General features: G+C 32.8%; 1 protein-coding gene across 1 annotated transcript in view; it reads right to left on the bottom strand.

Moving 5' to 3' along the window:
- Window positions 1–318: 318 nt before the first annotated feature.
- Window positions 319–16056, bottom strand: part of Rpt6 (26S proteasome regulatory subunit Rpt6) — a 59547-nt gene continuing 43809 nt past the window's right edge. Inside the window, exons 10-11 of the mRNA XM_085806537.1 lie at window positions 7315–7512; window positions 319–451 (exon numbers count right to left, since the gene is read on the bottom strand). Coding sequence (XP_085662663.1) covers window positions 398–451; window positions 7315–7512 — 252 coding nt within the window. The 3' untranslated portion in view covers window positions 319–397. The remainder of the gene's footprint in view (window positions 452–7314; window positions 7513–16056) is intronic.

Raw genomic sequence — 16056 nt, 5'->3', positions numbered from 1 at the left:
TAATGCAACTGACTCAGCTTAACACATTTTTAATATTACCAGTAATAAACCTTGATTCATCCTTTTTAAATTATTAAGATTCAAATTAACAAATTACATACATAAAATAGGACATTACTGATTTTAATAAAACATTACAGCAATGCATAAACAACAACAAACAAAGAAAAAAAATCCTCTCCCTATGTGGCTAGCTTTATTTTGTTTTAACTTTTTATATGTTTACTATTCAGAGTACAACCAGTGCTTTATCTGAGGTAAAGCACTGGTTTTAAACAAGGAATTCTCCTTCCCAACATATTTAGTCATATACAAAAATTGTGTTAGCAAATGCTTTATTAACTGTTCAATATAATATGAACTTAGTAAACATAAATAATAAAACAGAAGATACAATTCATTTCCACAGTTTCTTTATAGACATATTCTTTTCAGCATCTTTTTGCATGACCTATAATAATAGAAAAATACAACTGTAATTGAGAAAATTCCTATATAGCATATAATAATGTTTTTGTATATGTGATATAATCGTGGTCAAACAATAAAAAATTCACTGAATCAAAAACGGCATAAAAGTAGAGAACAGTGCGTAAATTTGATGAACAGATTTACTATATATTAGCAACAATTAAAAATACAAATTGTAGAATTTTTTTGCCCTTCTCCCAAAGATATCATCACACTATGCTTTAAACATTGCTGTGGTAATGGATATAAATCCTAAACATGAGGAATATTTGTATTAGTTAAATGCAGTATGTACCATAATTAAGGTGGAAGTCACTGCCCATTATGAAAACTGCTTATTCAGCATATATAATTTCCTATCTAAAAAAAAGGCTCTCCCGTAAAAAAGAACTCTGATATTAAGTTTATTTTTCATAACTTGTCATTTTAAAAAAGTACTTGTAAATATAACATGAAACAAAACATTAAAAAAAAAAAAGTTCTACAATCCATGGCATCTATATTGTATTTACGTACTTAAGGTTAATTAAAGCACACTAAATACTAATCAGCAGGCTAATTGATTCAAATAATTTTTCTTGCTGATCATTTAACAAAATGATCTCCCTTCTTTACTTTGAGTGCATGACTAATACTATGTTACTGGTGAGCAAGAAAGATACATGTATGATATTTAGCTGCACTGACAACAGTCACAGTATGACATATCCATATAAGGCACCCCCCCAAAAAAAAGTATTAGTGTGACATGATTTACCATTATGATATGCTATAAATAAGAAGAAAGTTTACAGCCCCCCCCAAAAAAGACTAGAAATAACTGCCAACATTGCAAAAATAAGCATCATTAATTCCAGAAAGTGAACTGGAAATGACTATAAGCACAAGTAAAACTACAGATGGCTAAATAAATCTCAATACATACTGGAAAATATATCATTTAAAAAATACAATCAGTGTATTTCATATAGATATTCGCAGCCTCCAGGATCTGTGTCCTCTTGTGAGAGGAGCTAAATTTAGTTTAGGTAGTTGTTGAAGCAGTTATGCAGCAGACCTATGGTGCATTCACTCGTCCAACCATGTCTGTGCTAATAGAGCACCTAACTTGCAATTTCGTAAATAATTAAATACTTGTGTCACCTGACTAGATTAGTTTTATTTCAAACAAGCGCCATCATCTTTCATATTTATATGTAATTGCCTTAAATCGAAAGAAGGGCTCCCTAAAAGACTAGTTAACCAGAATGGAGACTGTCATAGCGGATAATTCTAGCACATGGACTAAAATCAAATAGAAGCGAAGCTAAAGGCTCTGGAAAAATGTCAGCTGCAGTGGAAACACTTCAATCGCAGTATTATTTGGCTCTGCCTGAAATGGATGATACTTCTGAAACATAATAGGAATTATCAGACCCAGAAGCAGAATCGACAATCTACATGTAAGTTTCAATCAAATGTTAATTGATAATGTTGTTAGTGTTAGTAAAGTTGATATCACAAAGAGTAGTTGTAAAATAAAGCTAAATGAGATTCCACGTCCTCAACTTAGTGGAAGATATGAAGAGTGAAACATGTTTAAAATTGAATTTAATATTGCTGCCTCTAATACTCAACAGATGCACAAAACCTGCACGCCGCCCTTAAGAGAGAAGTAAAATTGCTACAAACTCAGGAAGATACTTTTTAATCATTATTTTATTAGGGCTTTAGAAAATTGTATTGAAAACAAGAGAATTCTTGTTAATATTCACATTAAATCTACCCTAGAATTAAAAAAAAAAAAAAAAAAAAAAAAATTATTCACGAATCATTGAAAGGATTAAGGCATTTTGTAGATGCTGTGAAAAAAAAACATCAGAGTTTTGGTGATATAATTATGCTAATAAAATGAAATATCTTATGTCTGAATTGCTTGGAAAAAAGCACGTTGCCTCGCAATGTAGATTGAATTATTTCTGCAATATTTGTTATCCAAAATATCACACATTGCTTTATAAGGACAAGTCATCTATTTCGAATTCAAATAAACATCTGCAGATGACAGAGCAGACAGCTGGACGGAATATTACTCTGGTACCCAATCAAAAGGTGACGAGCATTTCTAATTGTTTATTAGCTATGAATAAAAATGTTATCTTGACATCTGTAATTCTTATGATAAAAACTTCGAAACTAGCATTAATCAAAGGAAAGGCTCTCCTCGACAGCAGCTCGCAGATTAATTGTGTTAACCAATTAGGGCAAAAAGGTTTTTGGTCTGATTTCAGGACAAAATGGAACTGATATTACTTTAAATTATAAATTGAGAACTTCAATTGCTAATAAAAAAAAAAAAAAAAAAAAAACACCCTTTTCTAGGGAACTTGATTTTTTTTATTGTTCCAAAATTCAGAGAAATAACTTCCCTTACCCCCCTACCTATATAGAAAAGAATGACATCCCCAAGGATATTTCCTTAGCTAAATACAGGTTTAACACATCCAAGACAAATTGATTTATTACTGGGTGCAGAATTTTTCTTATTATTAAAATCGGGTTAAGTTTGCAGCACCTAAAAAGACATTTTTCCAGAAAATGGTTTTTGAATTCATAGTTAGTGGTGTCATGCATAATTCACAACAAAAATCATAGTACTGTGGTCTACTTAGCAAAATGAAAAAACTGAAGAAACAGTTCGGGGAGGTTGAAGATATTAATTTTCCAGATACAGCACCGAGTCCTGAAGAGAAATATTGAACCTCTGAAGGTCAATATGTCGTATGCATGCTTATGAAGGACTAATTTGTTGAGCAAGTATAGAAATTTAGCACAGATTGGGTAGGGAATCTAATTTACGATGACTGTACTCAGAATTCATGCAAGAATACAAGGATTTAAAGCATATGGAATTAGTTGAAGGATTTGAATCCATAAATGATCCCTACTATTTGCCTCACCATGGGCTGTAGACACCAGCCAAAAGTAGCACACATTTAAGAGTGGTTTTTAATGCCTTGACTACCATGACATCGGGATTGTCATTAAATGATATTCTGTTGAAAGAAAGAATTCCATAGCAGGAATTATTTTCTAAAATGGTTAGATTTAGAAAACACTGCTACACCTTCACAGCAGATGTACAAAACATTTAGCACCAGATTCTAATTCATCCACCACAAAAAGCCTTCCTCAGAATTCTATGGAAGGACAGCATTGATGCACCAGTGCAAGCTTAAAAGCTCAATGCTGCAACGTATGGGACATCAAACATTCCCAATTTAGCAACTCGAGCTCTTAAACAGTTAGCTATCTCTGAATGCTAAAACTTAGCTCTAGCATCGTCCGTCATTCTTGCTGACTTCTATGTACGCTTTCCGGGGAATCACGACTCTAAAAGGCTAGAATTCTAGAGTCCTAATTAATAGATTTGTTGAAACAAGGTAAAATGGAATTATATAAATGGCGTGCAAAACATCCAGATCTGCTTGAGCCTGAAAATAAGGTTACCGCTCATGCAGAATACACTTTTGATGAGCAACAAGAATCTTCGTCGGTAAAAACCCTTGATGTTTTATGGAATCCTCAGATTGACTGCTTTTTTTTTTTTTTACAATGGCCATTCCTCATTCTAATAGTTATAGTAAATGAGATGTTCTGTCAATAATTTCGAAAATGTTCGATCCACTTGGCTTAACTGGGCCAGTGGTCACAAAGATCAAAATACTCATGCAAAGGCTCTGATTCGCTACACTCAATTGGAATGACACATTGCCAGATTCTATTGGCCAAAGAGTGGATTAATTTCATAGCCATGCTAGCAAAACTAAGTTATCTTAAGGTTCCTAGATTTGTGTTCTAGATAGATTACATAATGCTCCATGGATTTGCTGATGCATCCCTCTTTGGCATACAGAGCTGCAGTTACCTTGCTAGAAAGATAACTGCAATTACCATACAGAGTACGTTTTACCAGTTTTAGGGTTGTCAACATCTTGACTTTTGTGCAACAAGTCAAAAGTTGCACGTATAAAAACCTTATCAATTCCTAGATTGGAACTGTCAGATTGCCTGCTATTATCAAAATTGATGGATAAGGTTATATGTTCCTAGAATGTTAAAATATAAAGTGTAATTCTTTGGTCCAATATCACGATTTCTCTTGCTTGGATTAGAAAATCACTGCATTTACTAAAACCTTTCATGAGCAACAGAGTTGCTTTCATACAAGAGCTTATAGGGTCTTACCAATGGTTATATGTGCTATCTGAACATAACACAGCTGATGTCATATCGCATGGACTAGATGCCAATGATATTCTTATGTGTGATATCCCGTGGAATGAACCAGACCTTCTCCATGAAGACATGCATTATCCAGAACAGTCTCTTAAACTCAGCAATGAGAATGACTATGTCAAGAAACTAAAATGTTTATCAGATTCTAATTTTGCACTAATTAGAAAACAATTCTAGTTTATTATTTCTTTTATATCAGATGGAAAGGGGCCGAGCTAACATTAGAGAAGTGCAGAAAGGTGACTTTTATTCTGATACTGAATCACTTAAGCGAAATGCCCAGGTAACCCTGTAGGAGCAAGCTTAGATTGTTAAATCCATTCATCGATAATGATGGGATCTTGTGTGTTGGTAGCAGACTTGCGGAATCTCAGGTAAATTATAATTGTTAATATCCAATCATTTTGCCAGCTTGACTTATTTGATCATGCACTGTTATCATCTGAAATATTTGCATCTTGAACCAGAAGTCCTACTGAGTACAATTAAGACAAAAGTTTTGACTCATCAGTGGCAGGAATCTTGAATGTGTACAATGTTTCAAACACAGACCTGTACCAATAGATCAGATAATGAGTGATCTGCCTGCAAAACAAGTAACAGTTTAATCAACCTTTAACAAGTGGGGGCTCAATTTTTGTGGTTTGTTTCTTATAAAGGAGGGGAGGGGAAAAAAACACACACACAAAGAAAAGGAGTTTTTTTTAAAATGTACGTTGCAGTATTTGTATGCCTTGTTACAGGAGCAATTCACTTAGAAACTGTCTCGGACTTATCTTCGGAGGCATTAATTGCTACTCTAAAGAGATTTTTTGCAAGGAGAGGGAAAAGCATTTAGAGACAATGCTACAAACTTCTATGAAGCTCGAAATGAATTAAACAAGCTGTTTAAATTAGCCAAGGTACAAAACAAGGGTTAACTAACTATTTGTTGTCAGAGGAGATTGACTGGAAATTTATACTCTCCAAGCCACCACATATTAGTGGATTTTGGAAGGGGGGAAAAACAGTTGGGAATTCAAAATTGTTGAAGAATTTTTAACTGTATTATTAAACTTCACACCAATTTTACCTCTCGCTTCAGATGCAAAGGATTGTAATGCATTAACTCATTAACATCTTTTAACTGGCCATTCTATAGCAGCCCTTGTAGAACAACAAATTATGAATCAGTCTGACAATAGACTGCTCAGATTGGAAAGAGTTACCAAAATAACTCAAAATATTTGGGCAAGGTGGCAACAGGATTATTTATCATAACTTCATGAGCAAACAAAATGGCAATTTAAAAAAGAAAATGTTAAACCCGGAACTATGGTGCTTGTGAAGAAAGACAAGTTGCCAATCTGCCACTGGGTTTTAGGTCAAGTTGAAGTTATACCCAGATTGGATAAAAAAAGTTAAAAGTAGTCAGTGTAAGCACTTCAAAGAGTCTTCTTAAAAGACCCAAACCAGACAACTATCCAGTATAAAATTTCCGCATTATGGATGGACATTACTCATTTAGTACAAGTGTAATATTTTCTTTTATGTGTGACATTATTACTATATGCTACTGAAATTAATTGCAGTGGTATAATTTGTGTTAAATTGTATTTCATATATGTGTAAATTTGAATTTGATTGTAAGTTTTTATAGAATTATTGAAACTTGTTTCAATGGGGACCAAAATGTTTGGTTTAATATAGCGACCTGTTGTGAGAGATCTAAGTTTAGTTTAGTAAGTTGTTGACGCAGTTATGCAGCGGCCCTATTGTACGTTCACTTGCCACCTTGCCTGTACTAATAGAGCACCTAACTTGTAATATTGTAAACTATGTAAATAAATATTTGTGTGGCCTGAGTATTATTCCAAACCAGCGCCATCATCATTGCTCATATTTATTCCAAATAAATAAAAACCAGTTCCTCTAAAAAGGCACAGAAAATATATTTATACAGATACTATTAACCTTTTGCTTTATAAACAAGATGTTCTACATATTTGAGCCAGTTAAAAAGTTCAAACGACATGGAAAACAAAATTAACAGATTGTTACGGTAATTTTAAAAGTTTCTCGTTTTGCTTCTGGCCTTTCTTATTAAACAAACTATTGTCACACACTCACTCACGCACACACACACAAAATTAATGGATAAAATAACAAATTTTGCAATATTTCAGATTTGAATCCAGTGTTATTTAGCAATAATGAGGAACAACCTTTATTCAGCTGAAGTTGTAGAGAACTACATGAGCAAGTATTTCCTGCTATGTGGATTTTGGAAGAATCATTAGATTTCATATACCCACCTAGATAATACATTCCTTCATTTCTACTTAAGGGAGAATACGCCAAAAATATTTATATAAAACGTCACAACCAAAGCAAAATTTGGAAGATGAATGCATCATAAATTGAGACTACTTTGCAATCAATTTTTGCTTTGAACAAGATTCATGAACGCTGATTTTTTAGGGGGGAGGGGTGGTTTACAGCAAAATTTTCATTTCCATCATTCATATTTTTTCAAAATGTATTGAAGATATCTGGATTACCCTGTACTTTAAATAATATAATTACCTTAGCAACAGCCATTTCAAAATCTTCTTGAGTAACATGCACTCGCCTCTCTCGAAGAGCATACATTCCAGCTTCTGTACAAACACCTTTCACTTCTGCTCCTGAAGCACCAGGCATCATCTCTGCTATTTTACGCAAATTGATACCACGTGTTAAGTTCATTTTCCTCGAATGAATCTTTAAGATATCCAAACGAGCCTATATAAAATATTTGTTAATTATTTTACCAAAAGCTTATTATGTTCAACATACAGATAATCTTACTTGAATAATAAAGCAATTTATATCTCCAATAACACAATAACAAATCAAAACAAATAATACATCTTTCACATCAGCATTCAAAATAATGACACATATATGGTATTCTACATTAAATATAAACCAATAAACTGCATAAAATTCTGAATAGAAAATAGTAATAATCTAATAATTTAAATATATTAAGACACAATAACACTAATTTAGAAGTCAAACAACAAAAATTTTATATTTTCAAATTTTCACAGGACTAGTTTCAATGTTTTACTGAACCACCATTCTCAGCTGCAAAAACATGGGGGAAGGGGGGGAGAGAGAGTCTTCTGTTGCCCAACATTGCTGGTCCGAAAATCTGCCCGACATTGTTGGTCTCTGCTGTCAAAAGTATTCAAAAAATATCTTCCATTGGAGAACTGGATTTTCTAGAGGCATTTCACATTCAAAAAAATCTTTCTGTTCAATGATCCTAATTCCAATCCATCTTTGCCTTCGGCCTTTAAAGAAATTATGTTTTAGTTCTGGTTTCATCCAGTGATGGCACCACTAGCTTATTTTCTGTTCAGGCTTTCTTATCTATCTAATCATTATATCCTATCTCGTTCATTTGCGCTTTTGCAGCTGAGGATGGTAGTTCGGTAAAACCATCGAAACTAGTCCTGTGAACATTTGAAAATATAACGCTGATTTTTGTTGTTTGACTTCTGAATTAATTTAAGTACGGTACAAAGTCTTTAATCCGGACTCGTCGGGACTTCGGCGATTCTGGATTATAGATCCGGAAATTGAAATCCGGAAAAACCGATAATATGGAATCGCCGAAGTCCAGACGAGTCCGAATTAAAGACTTTTGACTGTATTTATAAGCAACGATAAAGGAAAATATAACTATGTTTGTATGCATCTATTTGAAGGAAAATATAATGAGGCTTTAAAAGTAACACAATAAAGAACATTTACCCGACGTTATTTCAGTAACTCCTAAATTGTACGCGAGAAAGGGGTGTAGCACCAGGGTACCTGGGTTTAGAACCCTAAAACCCTTATCACATAAAATAAATAGTTTTGAATGATACAGATTAAAGTAACTGAAGAATTATTACTGGAAGAGCTAGATAGGCTGCCGAGCTGATAAACTGTATGAGAGAGAGAGGTGTAGCACCAGGGTGCCTGGGTTTAGGACAGTAACCCTTATCAAATAAGTAATTTCGAATGATACAGATTAAAGTAACTGAAGAATTAAAATTAATATGTACATATATAAATAACTCCTTTTTAAAAAATTTTAAATAAGCTAATTAAGTGGATATGATGAGTAGAATAAATAAAGTGTACAATAATTATGATAAACTTAAAAATGCCAACTGGAAGAGCTAGACGGGCTGTCGAACTGGTGAGAAACATATCAAAATGTAATTGACATATGCAAACAGATAATTAAGTGTAAATCCAAAGATGGGCTATGATAAAATTTATCATAAAATAAGTTGCATTATATAATATTTACAAAATTATACAAAATTATATTATTATTTATTACAAAATTATATTATTAATTTATTTAATATTTACAAAATTTCTATTTAAGCCATTATCCATAAAAGAAGCACATATACACAACACTAACATACAAACAAACATTAGTCTAATTGGTTACAAAAAATGGCCACTAGCCGTTTACTGAAGCAAGGGTCGCCTACATTATAATTATAAACCTCGCTGTAAAATTTGTGAGCAGTGCAACAATAAAAAGTCTTGAGCTACTCAATACGTAATTATTCATGGAGTATGCGATTCCTCACATACCATGGTGAGTTTGTAATCTGCCACAAGACACAATTTTGGGCAGTTTGAAGCTTTTTCTAACAGATTTACATATGTAAGCCCATAACGGGCAGGTATAACCTAGTATGGGATGCACCATGGACTTATAAATGAGTAACTTGTTGTGTACAGAAAAAACGCTGTTTTGAGATATTACGGGAAAACTGTTTTGATGTATTAAAAGTGATTTTTTATATGAACTTAAATTCAGCTCATACTGGTACTCAGATGATGAGAACAATTCTTAAACAGCATTTTTCAATTTTAGGTGGTTGTCGAACCATCCAACCTGTTCTTAATCAATGCTTAGCCTTTCTCGCACGCTACCTTTTAAAGCTGGAATTTGGAGAGAAAAAAAAGGTAGGCAGTCTAATCAGGCCTAGATGAGAAAACGGGTAAAATTTTGTGAAAATAGCACTTATCGTTTTAATTCTGTCGGTGTGCCCTAAGCATGCACACTGAATGAATAGAATTTCAAAAAGAGTGCATTGCTGGGAAGCACATAAAAGAGAAAGAGAATTTGCCTACAATTAAAAAACACTAAACTTGTACGGTCTTGGATTTTATTCAAACTTATTGGGTTGAATTAAATCTACTTTGTCAATAGCACATAAACTACAATAGGATAAATGCATTCTTTAAAATTCATCATATTTGTTTACCATAGCGACACTCTGGTGCTAGGTACACTTAACAGCGTTATATTTCGTTCATATTGTAACTCGCAATGCACAATATTTACATCATTTAGTGAATTATCTAATCATTGCTACATGTTCTATTCAAGTATTATAATAAATCTAGAACGATGTATAAAAGAAATTAAGCACACAAAACAAAAAAAGAAACAGTTTTTTAAAGACGATTAAGTATTTCTCATTCAATTATAATTCAGTTCTCACTTCACGACAATGCAAAAATACATAAAAACTCAAAATATCTGTATTAAAAATTACGAAGTAAATCTTAAACACTTATTTCCTCGAAAACTTATAACAGATAAAATCTGGGCTAAGTTTTCCTTATCACCATCAAAAAGAGCAAAAGTGTTGTCTACATAGTGAATCTACAGACGAAAATAATTGACCTTAAACTTTTTCAGGTCAATTATTTTTGTCAAATAACTTGACCTCAAAATAGTGCATGTAAATGTCAGCAAGTACAGGACTGAGGGGGATTACCCATAGCTAGTACTCCAATTTGACTATTTTATTTTGGAAAACAAAGTGAGTTTGACTCAGACTTTAGTGAGGGAAATTAACTCTTCAATTTCAATGTGTGAGAAATGGAATTCTTGAAGTCTAATTTCAAAGCATTTTAGTGAGCTTTCGACTGGAATGTTAGTAAACAGCGATTTAACATCAAATGAAACCATAATGGAGTGCAAGGGAGAAACATCTTTAAATTTATTGATGACTTCGAAACAAATTTTTTAGTGCCAATATTGTTGGAAAGTAAAGGAGAAAATACGGAAACTAAATATTTGGCCAAAGGGCACAGAGCCATTTCTAAATTGGAAACTATAGGTCGAAAAGGAATTCCTATTTGGGGAACTTTGGGGAAAGCATAAAATCTAGCATAGTTAGCAATAGGTGGAATGAGTGATTTCTTAAGCTGAGTCGAAAGTATGTGAGAAGATTTAAGAGCGGTTTTAACTTTTATGAGGTCAGAAGTTGAGTGAACTTTAGAGATCGAACAAAATGGACCTTCACTTATAAGTTTCGTGACCCCATTAATGTATGTGTGTTTGCCCACTCTTATCAGCCTTCAAAATTATAATATTAGGATTAGAATGAATTTCACGTAAGGCTTTCTTTTCTTTTTGGTCGAGATTCGAAATAAATTAATTGTTGTTAAAATTCATATTATAAGTAATTAAAGAGCGAATTGTATCTTTCTGTATTTCTGAAATTTTAGAGAATTTAAAAGCTTTTTCAATGGGAGCAATGATTTAAGGAATTGAAGGTTTCGATGACTTAGAAAAGTTAAAGTTATATTTTAATACATTCATTTGATTCTTTGAGAGATTCACCTTCGAGATATTAACAATGGGAAGATCCACAAGATGGGCGGGGTTAGCTGAAAGGGGCGTGAGCTTTTGAAATTTAGAAACAGGGATACTTTTATGGCGTCAACAGGAGTTTCAGTCCAAGACCAAGACAGCAGTTTCAGTCCTAGACTAAGATTTATGATCAAATGAGGAAAAATTTAAAGTGGAATTGGCAATTTTTAAATGAAGGTGATATAATTCATGTTCAATTTTAGCCAAACGTTTGCACGTTTTTTTTATAGTGTGACGAAGTAGTGACAATTTGAATTTATGCACAATTTTCAAATTGTTAATAGAAGATTTGAGACTGCATTCAACTTGTATAAATTTGGGAAAGATATTCTGATGTTTGCATCTAGAATGGAGATGGTTCAAGAATTTCATATGCTTAAGACATAACTTACAAAATCGATTCTTATCTGTTTATATATTTCAAAAGCATAAACAAGCAAGGAAAATGTGGTGAACAAAAAATATTAAAAGGGAAGAAGTGGAAAATAGTAAAACAGTTAAAATTATCAGAAAAGGACCATTGAAAACGAAAAACAGAAAATGTTAAAAACAGAACAAGTATAAAAAGCGATGTAATACAAAACGAGGTTTGATACAAGGTTGTCGATTTCCCTGTTTTATTTGCCGTCAGTGTTTTTCTTTTGTGTCTTAATATTATATCTAGAATTTGAAAGTATAAACTATAAAATAAAATTATAAACGTCTACAACTTAAAACTATTAAACACAGCGCTAACAAAACTTCTTTGAACGAAAGAGAACTGCTCTAGTGAAAAACCAAACAGCTAACTGATAAAATTACCCGACCTTCAGAAAATCACCCCAACAATTTTTTAATTGAATAACCAAACCTCCTCTCCCTCCCCAGAAAAAAAAAAGAGAAAAGAAGAAACAGAAAAGCAGGAAATGAAACACAGATGTGGACCCATCTTTTTTGTTGTAAATGACCTGACTGTTGAGCTGCAGAGAAACAAAGATACTGGTTTTGGTCTTGTCCCATTCTGGGCACACCTAACGTTCACTGTTCCGATTTTAGGCAAGCTTTCAAGGTAAAAATTTAAAACTGATATAGAATAAGTAGATTAGCATACAGACAAGAAAATAAAAAAATTTCTTTTCAAACCATTGCTTTTATATCTTAAAAAAAATCTGGAAGATTTCTTTGAAAAATGAGGGTCTTTAAAAACTAAACATGGCTAACATATATAGGTAATATAAATGGTTTGTCTTGTGCTGCAATCTACTATAAATTAAGAAGGTTCAGAGTAACCTAAAAATTCTTTTTCGTTCAATATTTCTGGGAGTACAGAAGGAAATTTTTAGATATGCAAAGACTGAGCACACCGTGCCGCAAAAGATTAAGGTTTAAATGATACAAAGTAAAAAATATGAGGCTTTATCAGTTGCCTTATTAGGTATTTTCTCCCTCCTTCTAGCGTGCCTTCAAAGTCTAACAGTAGCACACTCGGCACACATTTGTGAGGTCTAGGTTCGAATCGTGGCGAGGGAATTGGTCATTTTTCACGTACTTCCGTTTTAAAAAAAAACTTTAAAAATCTGAAAGCTTTCAGATTTTATATTAATCCCAAAGGGGTGTTTTTGTGTGTTACCTTTATTTATTAAATATCATACTCTTCCCACTTAATTCAATCCAACAGCAATATCACAAAATATTTAAAAAAGCATATTTTTATTTCCGATACATAGCCTTGCGCGCTGAAGATAAAAATGTTACCCCCTGTACAGTGTTGCTATTGCTCGCTTTGAAATCATCGAGTTTCTTAATCAAAAACTCATAAATGCTTTACAAAATATGAATTAGATAATAAAACAAATTCCAAATTTCGCTTCCAGATGCCTATATTCAGGTGGAGATGTACGTTGTTCAAAATTTGATGGCTCTAGGTACTGTTGTTTTATCAAAATGCAAGAAACATACATACATTTATGCAGGTTATTCATTATTTAATTTCTTTGAATATAATACAAGGTGATAATATATGGTGGCAACAATTTCAAAAGTGATTCGCCGTTTATAGTGAACCAAAGCAAAATGTCAAAACGAAACTAACCATTTGCCTGATTATCCTGAGTTATCTTGGGTTTGTATATCTTGCAGGTAATTATTATCCCGTGAAAACTCAGGTGAAGCAGAATTTGTTAGTACGATTTGTTTTATCACAGTTTTACTCAGCCTAGAGGAAATGAAAGGAAATATTCAGCTTTGATTGGAAGTTTGCCAAATTTTGTTGGTTGCTAGAGTTGCTTTTAGAGGGACTGGTCACATGTTTCCCTATTGTATAGTGTATGTCGGCTTGTGGATTAGTAATGTATAAAGAAGGATACATGCATTGAAAAAAAATAATGATAATGGCCATGATGCAAGACAGTGAAAGCGATGATTTTTCAGATAGTGATTATGAAGAGGTTAGGGGGGATCAAATCAAACGAGACAGTGTACTCTATGCTCCCATGAAAGAGATTCCAGCGATAAGCCAGTAAGAAAAGAGACCAGATACCAATGTAGATAGAATGTCAGGTGTCACTTTGTGTTGTCCCTTGTTTCAAAAACTATCATACAAAGACTAATGTTTAACTTTTTTCGTTTACTCGAGATAACTCGGAATAGTAAACTAATATTAAAACTAATGCTTTTGCACCTTCAAAAAAATTAAAAATTCAACTTAAAACCTACATATTTTGATTTGTTTTGTTTCGTTGTATTTAATAATAAAATAAAAAAATGTGATGATTTTTTGCAATTTTTTTTCAAAAAAATTTGTAAGGGAAGCGGTTAACAGCCATTCTGGACAAACTGGCCCTTTGGGCTAATGAAGGTAACCAATTTGTGCACAAATCCACAGAAGATATGAAACCACTCCACTCAAGATGCATTTGATTTCACTCCAACTCAGAATGTTCATTTTGAAAGCCAGACTATAACACCGATTGCAAACATAAAATATACTGAAGTGGGGTCTTGATATTTCTTTTGTGCTTTTTGTTCACTTCTTGGACCACATCAATGCTTTTTTAGGGCCACATGCAGCCCATGCGCTGGACATCTCTGCTCTAAATGGTCCCCATTGTTCATAATGGAGTCATGGCAGTTAAACTCTGCATAAATATGTGCCCCTCCCCAGATTTAGATTGTTCTAATACTAAGTTACTTAGAACATCCTTCTCCATTCTCCAGTGCCTATTTGTTTCTTTTGTCTACATTTTTGAAGGTTTCTGGATTTACTAGCATCAGTGGGTGAAAGCATGACCTTTATGAAATTCGCATTTCATCCTTTTGAAGATCATGTTTCCATCACAATAGCATGATTGTCAGGTCAAGGTCAAAGTTTAAGAAAATTTTTTTCTTCTCCTCTGCAGACAAAAGTATTCTTGTTAATAGTATAGTACAAAATATAGGATGCCCAATATCCATACCAACAGTCAGAAAAAAATAGTATTATGTCATTAGCAACATCTATGCATCCATGGCCCTCTAGCAGCATTTTTTAATAATAGACTTGGGAGGGAAAAACTGCATGTTCTTTGAAGCAAATAGTCAATAAGAAGTGGTCCGTCAAGGACTAAGATCAGTGCCCTTTTAAAGCTGCAAAAATAAAACAAATTAACATAATCAAATCGCCAAAGAGCCATTATTAAGGAAAAAATTATAAAAAAAAAGGAGATGTTTATGAATAATTCAAGGAATTTCAAGTCAAGTTCAATTGAGTTAGAGATGAAATTAGAAAACGTCAACGAATTCAATTGAGTTAGAGGTGAAATTAGAAAACGTCAACGAAATAAATAAATGCCAAGACACCTCTACAATGACTACTGCAGTGTTTACAAAAAGCTAAATATTGATGAAGGTTTAAAAAGAATTAAATATATTCTTTCAGTACTTAAATTACAAAAGTTAAATATGGTTGTGCATCAGTATATAATAAAAGTAAACTTTCTGTAACATAAAATTGCCTGAAATCCCACTACGGCTGCTATGGAAGATTGTGTGTTTTACAAAGCACTTGAAAACCACTGCAAAATTATTGACTCAGCACTTCAGTCTAAATGTAATATGAATCGACAGATGCAAGAGGAGGTCAGATAAGCTCTGAGTGAATTGAATTCTTCTATTTATATGATTTTTGAAGAGTAACAGCTTTGAATGAATCAAAGCTGTTACTCTTTTGGACGGTTGTAAAGAAGAGTTCGAAAGATGCCATTTCAAGGTCAAGTTATGCTAATATTGTGGTGCCATCTGATGTCACAAATAATGAGTTCTATCTTTTTTTTTTTTTTTTTTTTTGGTTGTGGACTTTTTAAACTGCATTTCTGACGAAGTTAGGATTAAACTAAAAATATATCCATTAGAACCTAAGCTTGATTATGTAATTTGAAAAATATTGAAAGAAATAAAGTTTTAGTTAAGAATTTTTCTGAAAATGATCGTTATAGACTTCTAGACGAGATTAAGGAAAAATTTCCAGAACTAAATACATCTTTGCCAAAATGCAATCCAGTTATCTTTCTACGAAATAAGACAAACAAAATACCTAATTAAGATCTTATGAAAGTGATTTTTTTGAACAAAATACTGAAGTT

Source organism: Stegodyphus dumicola, chromosome 12 (assembly GCF_044657685.1).
Source record: "Stegodyphus dumicola isolate Sdum_Otavi_A_Nest chromosome 12, ASM4465768v1".
NCBI classification, from domain to species: Eukaryota; Metazoa; Arthropoda; class Arachnida; order Araneae; family Eresidae; genus Stegodyphus; species Stegodyphus dumicola.
Note: the sequence above shows the minus strand (reverse complement) of the source record. Positions and strands in the feature narration are given on the sequence as shown.